Raw genomic sequence first — 17607 nt, 5'->3', positions numbered from 1 at the left:
CACTTGTTATTCGTTAACGAACAAACCATTATACTCTATATAAACATACTTTATGAAATTACAAGATATTAAAAACAAATACTCGTATATACATTTTCATTTTCAATAAATTCATCCATCACTCACTAATCACTACATTAGATTCACAAAGTTTATAATCAAAACTCAAAAAAACCCTCCAAAATCCAAAACCAAAGGAAACAAAAGAAAATCCGTTTTCCCTCAAAAACCTCAATCAATTTACATTTTTTACACTCTCTCTCTCTCCTTTTCTCTCGCCTCCGCAAAAATGTTCGGAGCATCTTCCTCCGGCTTCGGCACACCGTCGTCAACTCCGGCATTCGGAGCGCCGTCGTCAACTCCGGCCTTCGGAACGCCGTCATCAACGCCGGCCTTCGGAGCGCCGTCGTCAACGCCGGCGTTCGGAACTCCATCATCGACGCCAGCTTTCGGAACTCCGTCGTCGACACCTGCTTTCGGTGCGACTCCTTCGACGCCGGGTTTCGGAACTCCGTCTTCGCCTTTTCTCGGATCTTCTCTCTTCAATACTCCCTCTCCTTTTGGTCAGAATACTCAACAGCAGCAACAAACGACGCCGTTTTCGCAGCAGAATACCGGATTTGGGTTCAATTCGACGCCGTTTCAGACTCCTCAACAGCAACAACAACAACCGCAGCAAACGACGCCGTTTACTCTTTCTGGTGCTCAGCAGCTCACCACTCAAATGGCTCCTGTTGCTCCTTTACCTTTCTCCCTCGCCGAGCGCGACATTCAGGTTCGAATTACTTTGTAGGAATTTGCCGCATTTTGTTTTGAAACCCTAATTTGTCGATTTTCTTTAATTTGCTTACATTTTGATTTTTTGTTTGATTGACTATTTGTGTGTATAATTCTCGATTGTTTTTTATAATTTAGACTATTGTCGATGCATACAAGGATGAGCCTGGAAATTCTAAATACGCGTTTAAGGTTAGTTTCCCGCCAAAAATCACTCTTAAATTTAGCGTTATGGAATTCTTCAATTTTGATTCATAGAATTGTCCTTCAAGTTTGTGATGCCTTTATTATTATCTAGGATTACCGAAAAACGAAATATTGTCATATTTTTAGGCATCAGACTGATCTTTTTGTAAACTATCAGTGTGAGCTTAAGTTGTCTGAAAATTAAATTAGTCATGTGTTTTCATAATTCATGCACAACTTATTGGTGTTTATGTTTTGACGAAGATCATTTTCTAAATGTTCGGTTGTATTGATGGATGTCCGGAATAGTTGCGGGAAATATGTGCGTGTGAAGGTGGAACTGTATAAAAAAATATTGTATACATTAATTCTGTTACCGATGTATAAATTAATCTATTGTTGAGTGTCCTGCTTAGTGTCCTCATAGAGAAAAAATGTATTCATTTTTGCATATGCTTACTCTTTTTGATTTTGACGTGGCAATGGTAAACGTTTTTTTTGTTGATGTTTCAGCATTTGTTATTCAGTGTGACAGATCCAAAATTCAGAGTTAAGCCATCTGGTGTATCAGATGTAAGTTTTTTAATATGCTATGTGGTGTTATATTATGATGAGCTATATATTTTTTCTTTCGGTTTATGTTTTCTTTGAAGCACAAAATGTAACTGCAAGTTTGTGAACTTGTATTGATTTGGCCGTGGCAGATAATGTGGGCTGAGGCTATGGGGAAACTTGAGGGCATGGATAGTACGAATCGGGAGCGCTTATGGCCTCAGCTTGTAAAAGGCTTCAAAGATCTATCAAGTCGTTTGAAGGTAGTCATTCTATGCGTTTTCTATTCTATATATTTTTACTTCAAGAAGACTAGTCTTGTCTTGTCGATTATAAATGCGTTCTTGCGAAAAATCCATTGGTTAGTTTGTCTGATAATGAATTTATGTGTAATTTATCAAGCAAAGTTCCATGGTGATACGACTCCATCCTTAGTTTTCGAAGGCGTGAAGTGCAAGGCCAAAGCGTGAACCTTTCACAGTGCACTTTAAGTGCCAAAATACCTCCAAAATCAATTCTGGATATAAATTGTATTCAAAACAACATAACTCTTATACTTCCTCTGTTTCGTAATATAATGTCAATTTCATTTTGCACCGTCTTCATCTTAACAATTAATACCTCTAATTATATATTAGAAAAGTTATAGAAACATTGTCATTTTAAAATTACATTATAAGACAAATCTAGCAATATCTCATATGACTGTTTTTTATGTATATATTAATGAGAATTTTTGGTGAAATTTTTATAGTTCAACCTTGAACTTGAAAATGAGCATTATATTATAGGATAGAGGGAGTATTATTAAAGCCTAATTTGACAAAGGAAAGCACAATTGGTTGTGACTTGTGAGCTATTGTTAAAATGCAAAGTGCTAGGAAATAGCTTAAACTAAAACAAAATAAACTTAAAATAAAGCTGTAGAAAAAAAGCAAACATAATAGTTAAACTTCTATATTAACATGACCTCATATTCTTCAAAGAGGGCATTTTCCTTGAGTAAATTTTAGTTGGTTAGCTATGAATTATTGCTCCCCCCCCCCCCCCCCCCCCCCCCAATCCCCAATTTCTAGCCTTTCGTGCTCACCAATTATCTGTAACAATTGCTGGTGGCTAAAAGAGCCTCATTTTAACTGTAAGGGTAAGGCTAAAAAGAGCTTCCTCTAAATCCCCCCAGGGGGACTTCCTATCTACAGGAAACCTTCAAACTTGTATTCTCTCATTCTATGTATGCTTGATGGAGCTTTCAGAATGATAATTGTGGGATGATAGTTCATTTATTCTTATGCATATCTTATACAACATAACAGAAATTTTCTAATCAGAGTCTAGTTTACCTGGAAGCAGTTGCAAATTTAAGGCATTCACTTTTCATGGGCAGGTCAGCAATGTACTGATTCTGTATGGCCGGATGGGATGCACAACATCTCTGAGCATATTATTTGGTTTTTATGTATGCAAAATCTGATTGTATATCTGGATTTCCCATATCTCCTTACCTTGCTTAAAGGAAGAGTCTCAGAAAAGGCATTTGCATCTCCTATGAGTAGGGGTGAGCATAACAGGGTACCCTGTTAAATTTCTTGGAACCGGAACCTGTTGCAACAGATTCCTAAAAATGAGAAACCGGAACCTGTTGTTCCTGAAAACTGGGAACCCGAACCGGAACCTGTAGGTTCCGATTCAGGGTACCCTGTCTTTTACTATATTTCGTACTTTATTTCATCTTTTTTAAAAATAAATAAATTGTAGGGTCATAAATTTATAGTTTGCAAATAAAACAAATAAAAAATAGGTGTTTACCAAATTTAATACATATAGTTATAACAATTATTTTTATTTATATTAAGTAAAAATTAGGCTTAAATTGATATATGATTTGGGCTTAAGTAACATTTTTATTAGGTTACAGGTTACCCTACAACAGTGTTTGAAAAAGCGCGCCTATGCGCAAGACGATCAGGGGTGAGCGCTTATTTTGGTCTAGGCAAGGCGTTTTGGGTTAGGCGCACAAAAAGCGCTGCGCCTCAGCCAAAATTTTTTAATTGCCCATATAGTGCGCCTCACTTCAAAGAGCACTGAGGCGCACCTAGGCGCAGCAGAACCCCTCTCGCTTTAGTGCGCCTTTGAGCTTTTTATACATTGCCCTACAAGTTCCGGTTCAAAAAATCCGAGAACCTAAACCGGAACCTGTTGCAACAGGTTCTCTATTTATTACCCAGAACCGGAACCTCTTGTACAGGTTCTGGTTCCGATTCAGGGTACCCTGAATTTTTGCTCACCCCTACCGATGAGTACCTTATTTAGTTATATATATGCTTTAATCTGAAGGAAATGAAAAAGTGAGTGTTAGGCATGTGGCTCTGACTTTGATCAGGTGGTGTTAGTATCTTCTGCGTGTGGTCATTCTGTTATGTTCAGTTGATTTTTAGAAACTGTTGTTAAATAGGCATCTTTTTATCTGAACATTTCATTCCAAAGTTCACAAATTATTGCTGAAAGCCTGAGATCTTGAAAAACTGGAATTTTATCAAGGTATAAACTCCTTTCCCTCACCCCCCCCCCCAACATCTCTGAGCATATTTTTTGGTTTTTATGTATGCAAAATCTGATTGTATATCTGGATTTCCCATATCTCCTTACCTTGCTTAAAGGAGGAGTCTCAGAAAAGGCATTTGCATCTCCCATGAGCACCTTATTTAGTTATATATATATGCTTTAATCCGAGGGAAATGGAAAAGTGAGTGTTAGGCAGGTGGCCCTGACTAGGCTAATATTCGATCAGGTGGTGTTAGTATCTTCTGCATGTGGTCATTTTGTTATGTTCAGTTGATTTTTAGAAACTGTTCTTAAATAGGCATCCGTTTATCTGGATATTTCATTCCAAAGTTCACAAATTATTGCTGAAAGCCTGAGGTCTTGAAAAACTGGAATTTTATCAAGGTATAAACTCCTCCCCCCCCCCCCTCCTCTCATGATTAGGTCACCTTGATTAGTTGATAAAAATTTCATACTGCATCTTGGCAGGTCCTTAGCTATCTGTTTATTGAGTTGAATTTGCATACGTTAAAATGTTATCTAGAATTTCTTTCTGATGTGGACCTGCATTTGTACTCTTTCTATTTGACTCATGAAAATAATCCTCAGAAGTCTCTAAATATGTATGACTTTCTTGAAATGAAAAAGGAAGTGAAAAGGACTTGCATTTGTTAGTCAACATAGATTGTCCAAATCTAGCTGTTCCTGATTGATTCTGCTCTTGCACTATTTTGATTTACTCATGAGTAGAAGTCCATTTTTACTCCTCAACTAATTTGCATCTCTCCATTTTGGCTGTAGCTATGTTTGCCTGTAATCTTTCTTAGAAAGGAAACTAAATACAGACATTTTGCTTAGGTGGTTTGGGAAGGGAAAAGGACATGTGAAGCATAACTCTGGCCTATTTATGTGTTGTAGAAGTTTGGACCTGTGAAGCATAACTCTGAGGTTATAATGTAAATTGTGTTAAACATTTACAAAAATCAGTGAAGTTGGATGCATTTTCAGTGTTGCAAATATTTGTTTTTCTATGAGTGCTCTGCCTATCCTGCAATCTTGATGCCTTTTTGGCTAGAGCATGGTGGTGGATGTGGGATTGATATTGGTATGTGATCATTAGCTGTCAAGGGGGATATCCATGCCTCCTATATGTTTCAAAGGAGGTTTAGGAACTATGATCCGTCCCCCATGCTGCAATCGGATATTTTATTAAGACATCTTCAATTGATTGTTCTGGTCCATATCGCTGCAGCTTCAAGATGAAGTTATTGTTGCAGATGCAGAGAGATTGCGGATGACTCAAGGCAATGTGAAGACGGTACTGTTTATCTGTCTGCTAGTCTTCATTTTTGTATGATCATTAGTTAGTTTTTTTTTTTTTTTTTTTTTTTTTTTTTTTTTTTTTTTTTTGTAATATCATTCTACATTATGCAGCTTCAAAGGCATTTCCAAGCTGACACTCTACCTCGTATTGAGAGATTGAAGCAGAAAGAGCAAGGTCTTCAAAGACGTTTATTAAGGGTGGGACTTATGATTTTTATTGGTTATTTTGGGAGATGGTGGGGAGAATGAGGCTTCTGCTGCCATTTATGCTTATAGCTCAGAAAAGTTTCTGATTAATTTGGTTTATCTTTATAGTCTATTCTTTTTGGCTAAATAAGATGTCATTACTGCCTGTTGTACAATTCATTCAAAGAAACTTATGTCCAGGCTCCACTTATCTGCTACTTTTGTTTGCTCATGCAATAATAACCAGCAACCATCTGTAAAATGCAATAATCCTCAATGCTGATACTGTTGTTTGCTCATATGCTTTATTAGGTAATGAGAATTGTGGAGGCTCTTGAGGGAAAAGGTTGTCGTATGCCCCTAATGAAAGGGGAAGTTGAATTGGCTGAGAAGTTGGCTGCTATAGTTAGACAGGTATGTGGGTTTACTCCCCTCCGATCCCCCACATCCCTGAAGATTATTAAAGTTTTGAGGTGGCTTTTTCCTGAGAACTTTCAACTGCAGCTCAAAGGATCTGGGGCAGAACTTTCAAGGCGAGTACAAAACCTGCTGACAGTATCTCGTGTTCAGGTGAATTCCAATGGTGGTAGTATCTCTGTATACCTTCCAGGTTCAACTAAAATTCATGAGCGAAGTCTCACCGACATGCAGGAGGTTAGCATTAAAGGATCTCTTATTTTTCTGGAGTTTATGTTATGCATGAGTGGTTTGAATGTTTGATATATGGAACAATTGCTCCTTATATGATGACCTATTTCTGAATACTATATCAAATATACACACAAGAGCAAAGTGACTGTTGTGTGATTTTGTTATGAACTGACTTGACTTGACAGATTTAGTGATGTTGATTTAATGTGAAATGATGGTGATTATGAGTGATAAACTGGTAATGTCAACAAGTGACCGATACACACAAGCATTCGAGAGGCTTGCACTCTCTCAAAATACAAACGAAAATTAAAAGAGAACTCTCATCCACATTCGTCATAATGACCTATATCTAATTTTCTGCTGCAGCTAGTCCTAACAACTTATTATGCACTACCTATAATGCCCCCCTTAGGTCGGTTCATTACATTACTGATTGCCTAAACTTCCACCTTGTCCTCAGGGTGGATGATAATTAGATGCATTTGCTCGACGTTGGCACTGGAGATCACCAATTTGCCACTGTAATCGGTCTAAACAAGAGCCACACTTCAGATTGTGTTGTAGCTCTTCTTTGTTGAGTGTTATAGGCTGTCCTGGGGAATTAGAAGATTTTGGGTGGTTTGGGAGAATAAATTGTAAGGAATTTTGGTCTTAAGATTTGTTTCCAGCTGGAGATCCTTAGAATGCTCTAAGGCTTTCGCGTTGTTGGTGAAAGTTGATTTTTTTTCCTGATAAGCTTAGAATGCTCTAAGGCAAGCAATGACAAGATTATAGGCCATGAAAGAGAGCTTTTGGTTAATCTCAGATCTTCAATCTGAAGGCTAACCCCTACTTAAGTGTTTGATTACAAGAATTTTTGAATGTTCTTATGGAATATTAAATATGAGTTTGGTGGGTTTACATGTGAAATTCGAGATACCAAATAGGTCTATTAAGGCAAGTTGAAGTTTGGAAATTTGGTTCTCGGGAACTTCAAGCCTTTAGATATTTCTAAAGATGGTCAAGGGAATGTCAAAAGAAAATATCTCTTGGTGTAACTGGGTTAGATGGTGACATCTTGGATGATAGAGATGTAGTTTTTGGTTTTAGTTTGATGATAATGGGATTAGAATTATCTTCTAACCAAAGGCTACACCTCAAAGCAAATGCAGAGGGTTTAGATATCACAAACCAAAGGTTATGAAGGTGGTTTGGGGGAATGTTTTATGGATAAAGATGCTTTGTGGGGGTTATATGGTTTGAAATATCTCGCCTTAAAGGTGAAGTCTGGAAGGGTGCTTGTAGGCCATTATTGGTAAGAGGTGCTTGTTTGGTTAAGGTTGTTTGGTTGTCATATTGGAAAATACATTTCATGGTAATTACGAATGATAGGGGGCTAGGTAAATAACTTTCCATGTTATGCGGGAATATGGAATTCCCAAGGAAGTTACAATTTCTCCATTTTGGAAATTTTATGTCAACCAAACTAGGTCTTTGGTGCTACTCTATAGATATTTTTTGAATAATTTCAATTGTTGTTACGTATGTTGCCACACTTTTTTGGCTATCAACTAATGTAGTTGACTATTTTAATTTGCTTTTATTTTATCCCCTCAATAACTTTTCTTATCAGTAAATGAAATCGTGACTGTTAGTACTAAATACCAAGAGACCAAGTAGTTTTAATCTTAAGGTGATCTAGGAGGATACCAAAATCTGATGATACAGTTATTCTGAAACCCAAAAGAGAGCTTTGGGGCCATGGGAAAACTCTGGTGCTATTTTGAAGCATAGACTTTTGAGCCTTTAAAACTCTGGTCCTTACTTGAACTATAGCTACGGAAAGAGTTTATTAATCACCTCTTTGTATCTTCTTTTGGGTCTTTGTGGTACTTATTCTTAAGCTTAGTTGGGGATTTACTTCGTTAAATATTGGAAGGGAAAATATGTTCTTGTGTAATGGAAATAAAGGGTGAATTTTTTATCGTTGTTGTATGGAGGATGAGTTTATTACTTGGAAAGAAAGTAACCCGTGTTGCTTTAATGGTTCAAATTTGATGAGTCTTAAGAATCTTGAGGGTTTTAAAAGAGAGCTTATCTGCTTCAAAGATTCAAATTTGATGTCTAACATAGGATTTACAAGTGTTGGGAAAGCATGCCTGTAGTGCTGTGGTATTTTATTTTTATTTTTTTATTAAGTAAAGTACACAAAAAGTTAGAATAGTCTTCTAGAAAAAAAGAAAAAGAAGTTAGAATAGTCTTCTCTCAAGACTAGAATCTATCTTTTAAGAAAAGAAAATACTACCTTCATTACATATTATGTGCAACTTTAAGGTATTATTTGTGAGATACAAAAAATTCAAAAGTTGCACATAATATGTAACGGAGGTAGTAAGATAATATACCATCAACAAATGAATAAATATCTCCAAGAGCAACAAATAACTGTAGCCTCATTAGGTTCTGTATGATTATGACAAGACTCCACTTCTACTTTTGGATATTGTCCATAAGCAACTCGATTTTCCGGGGGCATTGTGCTTGGTGGTATTGTCTTTGGTTCACTGCTCTCGAGTCTTAAGATTTGTCATAGGCTCACCAGACGCACTAAATTTCAGTTTTGTGAACATAGTATAATTATATGTGTTTGGGTCCAATTTAGTCCAATTGGGCCTAGGCATTAAATGATCCAATTAAAAGCCCAAGGTCAGGGTTCATCTCTCCAATTGTGCTAAAGTCAAAGATCAGTCCTCAAGGCAAGCCAATTGGGCTAAGGCCCAACTTCTCGATGTATGCAAAGGTATAAAAGTCATCAATATTACATTTGTACATTCATTAAAGCAAAACCTCAAGAAATTAATTCTCTTCATAGTGTTCTCTTTCTACACACTGTACTGACTTTAGCATCGGAGGGGCCTTCCTCGGCAACACCCCCGAGGCTAGTTTACGTGTGTTTTCTGTGCAGGAAACCTTCAACTCAACATTACTTGGATCGAATCTAGTCTTCTCCACTTCATCGGACCTTCGACAAGGTCCCATTGTTTTCACCCGAAACAATTTGGCGCCGTCTGTGGGGAAGACTTTCAAAAATCTTTAAGCCAAATTTCTAACCAAGATCATCTTGCAATAATCTTAGTAGCAATGGCTAAGAACCGCAAGAGCAAAGGCCTCCGTCAAGGAGCAGGCGAAAAGCCTAAAACCCCTACACCATCACCCTCGTCGGACCGGAACTCTCCCAAGGGTGCCAGCTCGGGGGGAGGATCATACAGGGAGGATTCCCTTTCTCCCGTAATTCATAACTCTCATCATAGGCCGAGTCACTCTCGGTCTAGCAGAGGTGAGTCCGATCATAGGACACATTCAGTGCCCCAAAGCCAACCATCGACTGTGCGCTCTCATTCCCATACTCGGCCGAGGACCCCTTTGGCGGGGCCCAGCTCGGAGGAGGTGGCAAGAGCACTGACAATGCTCATGGAGGCAATGAGGGCACAAAATATGCCACCACCTCGTGATCGTACTCCTCCGCATACCCAGCATCAACGGAGGAAGCTAGACCGTGATGGTGGGAAGCTTCCTTCCTCCCGGGAACTGGGAGAGTGGGAAGAGGATACCTGAAAAACTGAAAAAGAGAGGAAAAAGAACCCTCAATTTTCAAAGGATCCTCATCCTCCCGACCAGAAACGCATAAGAGCAGCAGCTCAGCTTCTTGGCCAGAATCTACTCACCGACAACGACCTGAGACTGTTCGCCGAAGCGTCCTCGACCGACTCGGCGGCAAGGAACTGAGCGTGCACAGTCGCCTCTCGTTCCCTGCGGCCGAGGCCCAAACTTTCCAGCCAGGGACGAAAACCACTCCTACCTCTCTAAGAGGGCGGAGCGCGGTCCCTTCGGCCAGGAACAAGGGCAAGGCCGTTATGCTACCCGCCAGTTCGCCATTCGAGCAATGGATACGAGCACGTGCCCACGGTTAAAAAACCGTCGCACATCACATATGACGGGACCTCGGATCCGAAGGACCACGTGGCCTCGTATGAGACTCATATGCATCTTTGCCCCAGATCCGAAGCGACTTGGTGCAAATATTTCCCAACCACTCGCAAGGGGGTCGCGCAAGCGTGGATCTCCAAGGGAGTAAAGCAAGGCTCCATAACAGGGTGGGATGATCTGTCCTCCAAATTTAGGAGCAAGTTTTCCACGGCAAACCGCCGAGAGAAGACTACTGCAGAACTCATGAGTCTGCAACAGGGGAAAACCGAAAGCCTCCGAGACTATCTGACCCGTTTCAGTAACGAGTCATCCAGCGTCTCTCAGCTGGACCAGGGGCTAGCCGTTTTTGCAATGCAGAATGGCCTTCAGCCCGGGAAGTTCCTAGACTTCATGGTCATGCATACCCCACAGACCTTGGAGGAAGCTCTGAATGCCTCGGATAAGTTCATCCGAGCCGAAGAATGGAACAAAGCGAAAACCCAACCTCAATTCGGGGGAGGGAAACAAAGACAAATACCCTTGTCTGAAGGCCAAGGCCATAAGGCAAAGGGAAAGTCAAAGTCCTCGGAGCAATCTTCGGCCAGCGACCCAAAGAAGGAAAAATCTGCCTCATACACAGGCAGATACGAGTCCTACACTCCGCTCTCTCTTCCACGCTGCAAAATTTACAGCGTGACGAAGGAGGAGCAGAGTTACCGAAAGCCGAGACCACTCCCAGAGTGGTATCAGCGAAAAAATAAAAATCAGTGGTGCGAGTTCCACGAGTCTCCGGGACACAACACTGAGGAGTGTATCCAACTGAAGGACCAGATAGAGGACATGGTCCGGAAGGGATACTTGAAAAAATACATCGCGGATCACCGCGAGAAAAAAGAGTCCGAGAAGTCAGCAAAGGACTCTCGGCAAGACCTCGACTTCCCCCGGAACGTCAGTAAAAAACCGGAGGGGAAATTCTCTCCGATCAATGTTATCTCGGGAGGAATATGCTCTCGGAGGGAGCACAAGCGACACCTTAGGGCTTTGACTCACCAGGTGAACAACGCTGACATTCAGTCTCCCCAATCGCCGGTGCCGAACATGACGTTCACTGCCGCCGACTGCCGGGGGATAACGTTCTCTCACGAGGATCCGTTGGTGATCATCGCCACGGTGGCCAACCACGACGTCAGTAAGGTCCTTGTTGACGGTGGCAGCGGAGCAAACATTCTGTTCCGAAAGGCCTACAATCAAATCAAGCTGAAGCCCAAGCACCTTACGCCGGTACCCTACCCGGTATCCGGGTTCAACAGGGCTTCAACTTATCCAGATGGGAAGGTGACACTTCCTATCACCATCGGCTGCGATGAGGCAGCCAGGAACGTCATGATTGAATTTTTGGTCATTGACGCTCCTTCAGTGTACAACGTGATTTTTTGGGGAGACCCATAATTCATGATATCCAAGGGGTCGTCTCAACTTATCATCAACTGATGATTTACGTCTCAGACGCTGGCTTCCCCGAAAGGATATAGGGCAACCAAAAGGACGCCCGAAGGTGCAACTACCTCAAGCCATCCAGTAGTCGCCCAGATGACGACAAGGATGAGGAGGAGAAAGAAAAAGAAAGAGAGCCAAGCACAAAAAAGCCGAAAGGCCTAAGTGCTTCGGCCCAAGGATCTGTACCTAGAGGTAAAGGGCCCGAAAGGGAAAAGGCTAGCTCTTCAGCTGAACAACAAGACTCAGAGAGCCAGCCGAAAAACAAAAAGACTGGGACACCTGCTGACATAGGCAGCAGGCCAGATTCTGAAGAGTCCAGTCCATCAGCAATGGACATGGACCAACAGACTGAAACAGTTGAGTTGGCCGAAGGAGACGTTGAGAAATGTGTAACAATCGGGATGGACCTTGATCCGAACACCCGTTGTGAACTTTTTCAGCTCCTTCGGGACAACAGAGATGTGTTTGCTTTCTCGGCAGCTGATATGCTCGGGATAAGTCCAGACCTCATCTCCCATAAGCTTAATGTTGACCCAACGTGTCGACCAATTAAGCAAAAGAAGCGGAATTACTCCGCTAATAAGAACCGAGACATCGCAGCCGAGGTCAAAAAATTGCTGGAGGCAGGCTTCGTCGAGCCTTGCCAATATCCAGAATGGCTGGCAAATGTGGTGATGGTTCAGAAGGCTTATGGTACCTGGAGGATGTGCGTTGACTTCACGGACCTAAATAAGGCTTGTCCGAAGGATTTCTATCCCTTGCCGAGGATCGATCAGCTAGTCGATTCGACATGTGGCCATGCCTTGCTTAGTTTCATGGACGCATTCTCGGGGTATCATCAAATCTTCATGCACCCCGACGATCGAGCAAAGACGGCATTCGTCACGAACGCTGGGGTGTACAATTACAAAATGATGCCCTTCGGATTGAAAAATGCGGGGGCAACCTATCAAAGGCTGGTGGATCAAATTTTTGCCGATCAAAAGGGCCGAAACATGGAAGTCTATGTCGACGATTCGATCGTCAAAAGCAAAAAATCTGAGGACCATGTTAAGGACCTGGCTGAAACTTTCGCCACCTTAAGAAAGCATCAAATGAAGCTGAATCCGAAGAAGTGTGTCTTCGGCGTGAAGTTAGGGAAATTCCTTGGGTTCATAGTCAGCAAAAGGGGGATTGATGCCAATCCCTCCAAAGTCAAAGCAGCGCTCGACCTTCCTGAGCCGAAAACAAAGCGGGATGTTCAGCGGCTCACCGGAAGAATGGCAGCCCTCTCGAGGTTCATTTCCAGAGCTTCGGATAAGGGGTTACCTTTCTTCAAAGCCCTGAAACTCCCGAAAACAAAAGAGCTTGTTTGGGAGGAAGAGCAAAAAGACGCCTTTAAACAGCTTCGGGAGCATCTGGCTCAACTCCCAACGCTGGCTAGCCCAGCAGAAAGAGAAACTTTGTACCTGTATGTGGCCGTTAGCCCAGCCACCATCAGTGCAGTACTGCTGAAGGAAGAAAGTAAAAGTCAGCAACCGATCTACTTTGTCAGTCATACACTGACGGATGCCGAGACTCGCTACCCTCTACTCGAGAAAGTCGCTTTCGCGGTAGTAGTAGCTGCTCGGAAGCTGAGGCCCTATTTTGATTGCCATCAGATAGTGGTCTTAACTGATCAGCCGTTGGAAAAAGTTCTCGGCAAAGTTGAAAAATCTGGTAGGCTAGCCAAGTGGGCTTTTGAGCTCACCGAATTCAGCATCAGCTACCGTCCGAGGGCTGCCATTAAGGCTTAAGCTCTAGCGGATTTCTTGGCCGAATGCTCATACCAAGAAGCGCTAGACAATGAAAAGAAAGTGTGGACCGTGTTTACGGATGGATCTTCCACCGAAAACGGTTCGGGGGCAGGAGTAGTGATAACTTCTCCCGAAGGCAAATCCTTCGAGTATGCACTAAAATTTTCTTTTAAGGCCTCGAACAACGAAGCCGAATATGAGGCAGCAATCGCCGGCCTAGAATTGTGCATCTCCCTGGAAGCCGATCATGTCTGCCTGAAAACAGACTCTCAGCTAGTTGCATATCAGATTAGCGGCAGCTACGAGGCCAAAGAGCCCTCCATGATAGCTTATCTTGCCAAGACCAAGTCAGTCATTGCAGAGCTGAAAACTTTTGAGGTTCAGCTGATCCCAAGGGGTCAGAATACTCAAGCCGATGCACTCTCCAAACTTGCCAGTTCAACTCTTACCGAGCTGAACAGATCTGTATATGTAGAAGTGCGTCGAGAGAGAAGTGTCGACGAAGCACCTGAAGTGTGTTGCGCTGACCCAGAGCCTAGTTGGATGGACCCCATCCTAGCTTTCAAGCTTCGGGGAGAAACTCCCGAAGATAAAGCTTTGGCCTCCAAGATGAAGAAAACCAGCTCAAGGTTCATTGTCTTCAGAGGGGAACTTCTGAAAAAGTCCTTCTCAGCCCCATTGCTGAAATGCGTGGGACCAACAGATGCAGATTATATCCTACGGGAGATTCACCTCGGCATCTGTGGGAACCACATTGGGGGAAGGACCTTAGCCCACAAGGCATTGAGGGCTGGATATTACTGGCCCACCATGATCGCAGATGCTAAGAAGCTGGTCCGGAAATGCGAAAAATGTCAAAAATACGCTCCAGTTATCCACCAGCCAGCAAGGGATCTTCAACCGATCCTTAATCCACTCCCGTTTGCCCAATGGGGACTGGATATACTAGGACCATTTCCAGAGGCTGTGTACCAGGAAAAATGGCTGATAGTTGGTGTTGACTACTTCAGTAAATGGATCGAGGCCGAAGCAGCCTCGAACATTACAGAGCAAACTGTCAGAAAATTTATCTGGCAGAATATCATTACTCGTTTTGGCATCCCGAGAGTATTTGTCTTCGATCATGGGAGGCAATTTGATAACTTACCACTGAAGCGGTATACAGATCAGTTCGGCATCAAACTGGCATATTCAGCGGTATGCCACCCGCAAAGTAACGGACAAGCCGAAGCTGCAAATAAACAGATCCTAAATGCCCTCAAGAAGAGGGTGGAAGATCAAAAGTCCAAGTGGCTGGAGGAGCTCCCTGGAACCCTTTGGTCCCTTCGGACAACTGTAAAAGAGGCAACAGGCTATTCACCTTTTAAACTGGTGTATGGTGCCGAAGCCGTTCTTCCAGTGGAAATTGGCTCTGAGAGCCTACGAGTGCACCACTTCTCGGCTGAGAATGAGCGACTGATGAGGGAATCTCTCGATTTCCTCGACGAAGTAAGAGACTCAGCTCGAGACAGAATGACCGCTTATAAGCAGAGAATCAGCAAATTTTATAACCGAAGGGTCCATGCAAGGCCTCTTAAAATTGGAGACCTTGTCCTTCGGAATGCTGCTGTAGTTCAGAAAGGCCGAATCCATGGGAAACTCTCAGCTGCATGGGAAGGGCCTTATGAAATCTGTGATGAGCTTCAGCCAGGGACATACCGACTTCGGCAGTTGGATGGAACTGAGTTGAAAAATCACTGGAACGCTGATGTACTGAAAAAATATCATGTGTAAACCCTTCGGGGCCGAACGATCTTTGTAAGTACATTTTGAATTAATGAAAGGCCTTGGAGCCGCCATTTATATAAATATTCGCAACTTTTTATCCTTTCAAAGTTTTCTCGGTTCTATCTACTCTTTAAGGGTTTTTTATTCAGCCTCGTCAGAAACCTTCGCCTTCGGGTAACTGGGTTTCAGATTGCTGACAAAACTCGTCTTTTTAAAGAACCCTAGTCTTTCAGCTGAAGTCAATCTTCAGTAAGACTTGTTCTCCAAAGACATGAGTCCATGGACAATTCTGGGATATTGCCTTAACTGAGCCTTGTATCCCAGAAAGCCATTATCCGAAACATTGCCTTCAGTTGGCCCTGTGTTTCGGATATCCATTTTTCAATGATAGACAGAAAATCAAGGATAACAGCAACTGTTGGAAATTGTTTATTCAGCCTCGTCTGAAACCTTCGCCTTCGGGTAACTGGGTTTCTGATTGCTGGCAAACTCGTCTTTTTAAAGAACTCTAGTCTTTCAGCTGAAGTCAAGTTTCAGTAAGATTTGTTCTCCAAAGGCATGAGTCCATGGACAATTCTGGGATATTGCCTTAACTGAGCCTTGTATCCCAGAAAGCCATTATACGAAGCATTGCCTTCAGTTGGCCCTGTGTTTCGAATACCCATTTTTAAGAAATAAAGAAATTGTTTATTTAGCTGAAGCCATACTTCAATTTCTGGGGGGGGGGGGGCAAGAAGCACTACCAATGCAAGTTTATATTCAGCAGAATTGAAGAAACAGTAAAGCACTCAAAAACAAAGCAGCTGAAGAAAAGAACATCAAATTAATAATTTATGCTCAGAAATTGAGCTACAAGTTCAAATAAGTTAAGAAACTATATCGGCAGCCGCCCACAAGCGGAAAATAACAGCTGCCGAAATACGTACAGAAGCAAAAAAATAAACTGTTTTGTACGACAAGGCAAGCTGAAGCAAAAAAACAAACAAGGCAAAAATTCAGAAAGCGGCAAGTCTAAAGTTGAGCGCATGATGAAGCATCTCTTCAGCAGCCATTCTGCTGGCTTCAAGAGCTTCTAGCCGTTGCTGCACTTCAGCTTGTGCAGCAGCTCTTCCTGGATTCGGCTCTCAATGGTAGCCTTGAATTTGGAGATGTCCACTCCCATGTGCTCTTGGAGGAATTTTTCCCCTTCCATCAGTGGGGGAAAAACTTCCTTCTCCATAGCATCGCAGAAGGTTTTGAAGGCTTCAGCAGCTTTTTTCTCATATTCTTCACCCTTCTGCTGCTTCTCTTCAGCTGCTGCTTGCTTCAGCTTAGCAAGCTTTAACTCCTCTTCGGCTACCTTTTTGTCGTGCTCGGCAGCGTCTACCCTATCTTGTAGGGTATCTATCAGCTCTACAGTGAGAGTCTGATTGTGCACGAACTGAAAACAGGAGCACAAGTTAAAATAAAAAATAATAATAATAATGATAAGTAAAGAGCTGAATTTTAAAGGAGATAAAGGCAAGGAAAATCACCTGCATCATCAGCAGTTGGTTAGACCTGGCTGGGTCAGGAACTGATCTGCTGGATTCGCCCATCCCAGCAGTGGCCTTCAGCGACCAGATTCTTGCCCTATCTACTTTGGACATGCCAGCAAAATCGCCGAAGTAGGCTGCAGCACCTTCTCGGTTTTGACCCCATATGAGGTCCCAGATGTGATCTGGGATTGGAATTCGGGGGGCCGAGAAACTCATTTCTCCAGATTGCAGAGTCTGGAAGGAAGGAAAGGATGACGATGAAGCTTCTTTAACTTTGGATGGCTCAGCATCCTCCTTCTCAGAAGAGTCAATTATTATGACCTCTTCTTCTTCAGGGGTGAGAACGAAGGCCTCAACCTCTCTTGCAATGTCTGCCGTGAAACCCTCAGCACTGGGCATCACGGCATCCTCATTCTTGTGCTCAGCAGCACTCTCTTGAACTTCTTCTTGGACCCCTCCCTTAGGTTCGGGAGTTTTCTGATCCACCTCCATCTCGGGAGGTGGCGGAGGGGTCTTTGGAGGTGATTGAGGTGGTGGCCGGGGAACCCTCGGCGATCCATTGCCTTCCTCGGGTTCCCTTATTTCGACGCCGATGGTCATCGGCCTCCGCTGAAAGTCATGGGGGCCGATGATGGCCATTCTTCGGCGCCTTTTCTGAAGCGGCTGCTCGTCCATGTCTGAGTCTGAGGACTCTTCTTTTATCTGGTCTTCGGGACGAACATGGGCTTTCCCTTCTCTGTGTCTATTACTCTCTTCAGACTGTAAAATACAGGGGGGAGGAAGAATGTGAGTAAATAAAAAAAAAACAAAACAACAAAACAACAAACAGAAACAGAAAATTAAGTCTGAAAGCTCACCGAGGTCTTCAGCAAAGCCTCGTCTTCTTC

General features: G+C 42.6%; 1 protein-coding gene across 2 annotated transcripts in view; it reads left to right on the top strand.

The window, feature by feature from the left end:
• Positions 1 to 47: 47 nt before the first annotated feature.
• Positions 48 to 17607, top strand: part of LOC110710796 (nuclear pore complex protein NUP54-like) — a 20659-nt gene continuing 3099 nt past the window's right edge. The window contains exons 1-9 of one of the 2 annotated variants that reach the window (XM_021889139.1): positions 48 to 775; positions 916 to 969; positions 1477 to 1536; positions 1668 to 1778; positions 2900 to 2971; positions 5309 to 5374; positions 5491 to 5577; positions 5878 to 5979; positions 6070 to 6219. In XM_021889139.1, the coding sequence (XP_021744831.1) occupies positions 290 to 775; positions 916 to 969; positions 1477 to 1536; positions 1668 to 1778; positions 2900 to 2971; positions 5309 to 5374; positions 5491 to 5577; positions 5878 to 5979; positions 6070 to 6219 (1188 nt within the window). In that variant the 5' untranslated portion in view covers positions 48 to 289. The remainder of the gene's footprint in view (positions 776 to 915; positions 970 to 1476; positions 1537 to 1667; positions 1779 to 2899; positions 2972 to 5308; positions 5375 to 5490; positions 5578 to 5877; positions 5980 to 6069; positions 6220 to 17607) is intronic. The other variant, XM_021889143.1, reaches the window with a different exon arrangement.

The sequence above is a fragment of the Chenopodium quinoa genome, unplaced genomic scaffold, assembly GCF_001683475.1.
Source record: "Chenopodium quinoa cultivar QQ74 unplaced genomic scaffold, ASM168347v1, whole genome shotgun sequence".
In the NCBI taxonomy this organism is placed as follows: Eukaryota; Viridiplantae; Streptophyta; class Magnoliopsida; order Caryophyllales; family Amaranthaceae; genus Chenopodium; species Chenopodium quinoa.
This window is presented reverse-complemented; position numbering and strand designations above follow the sequence as displayed.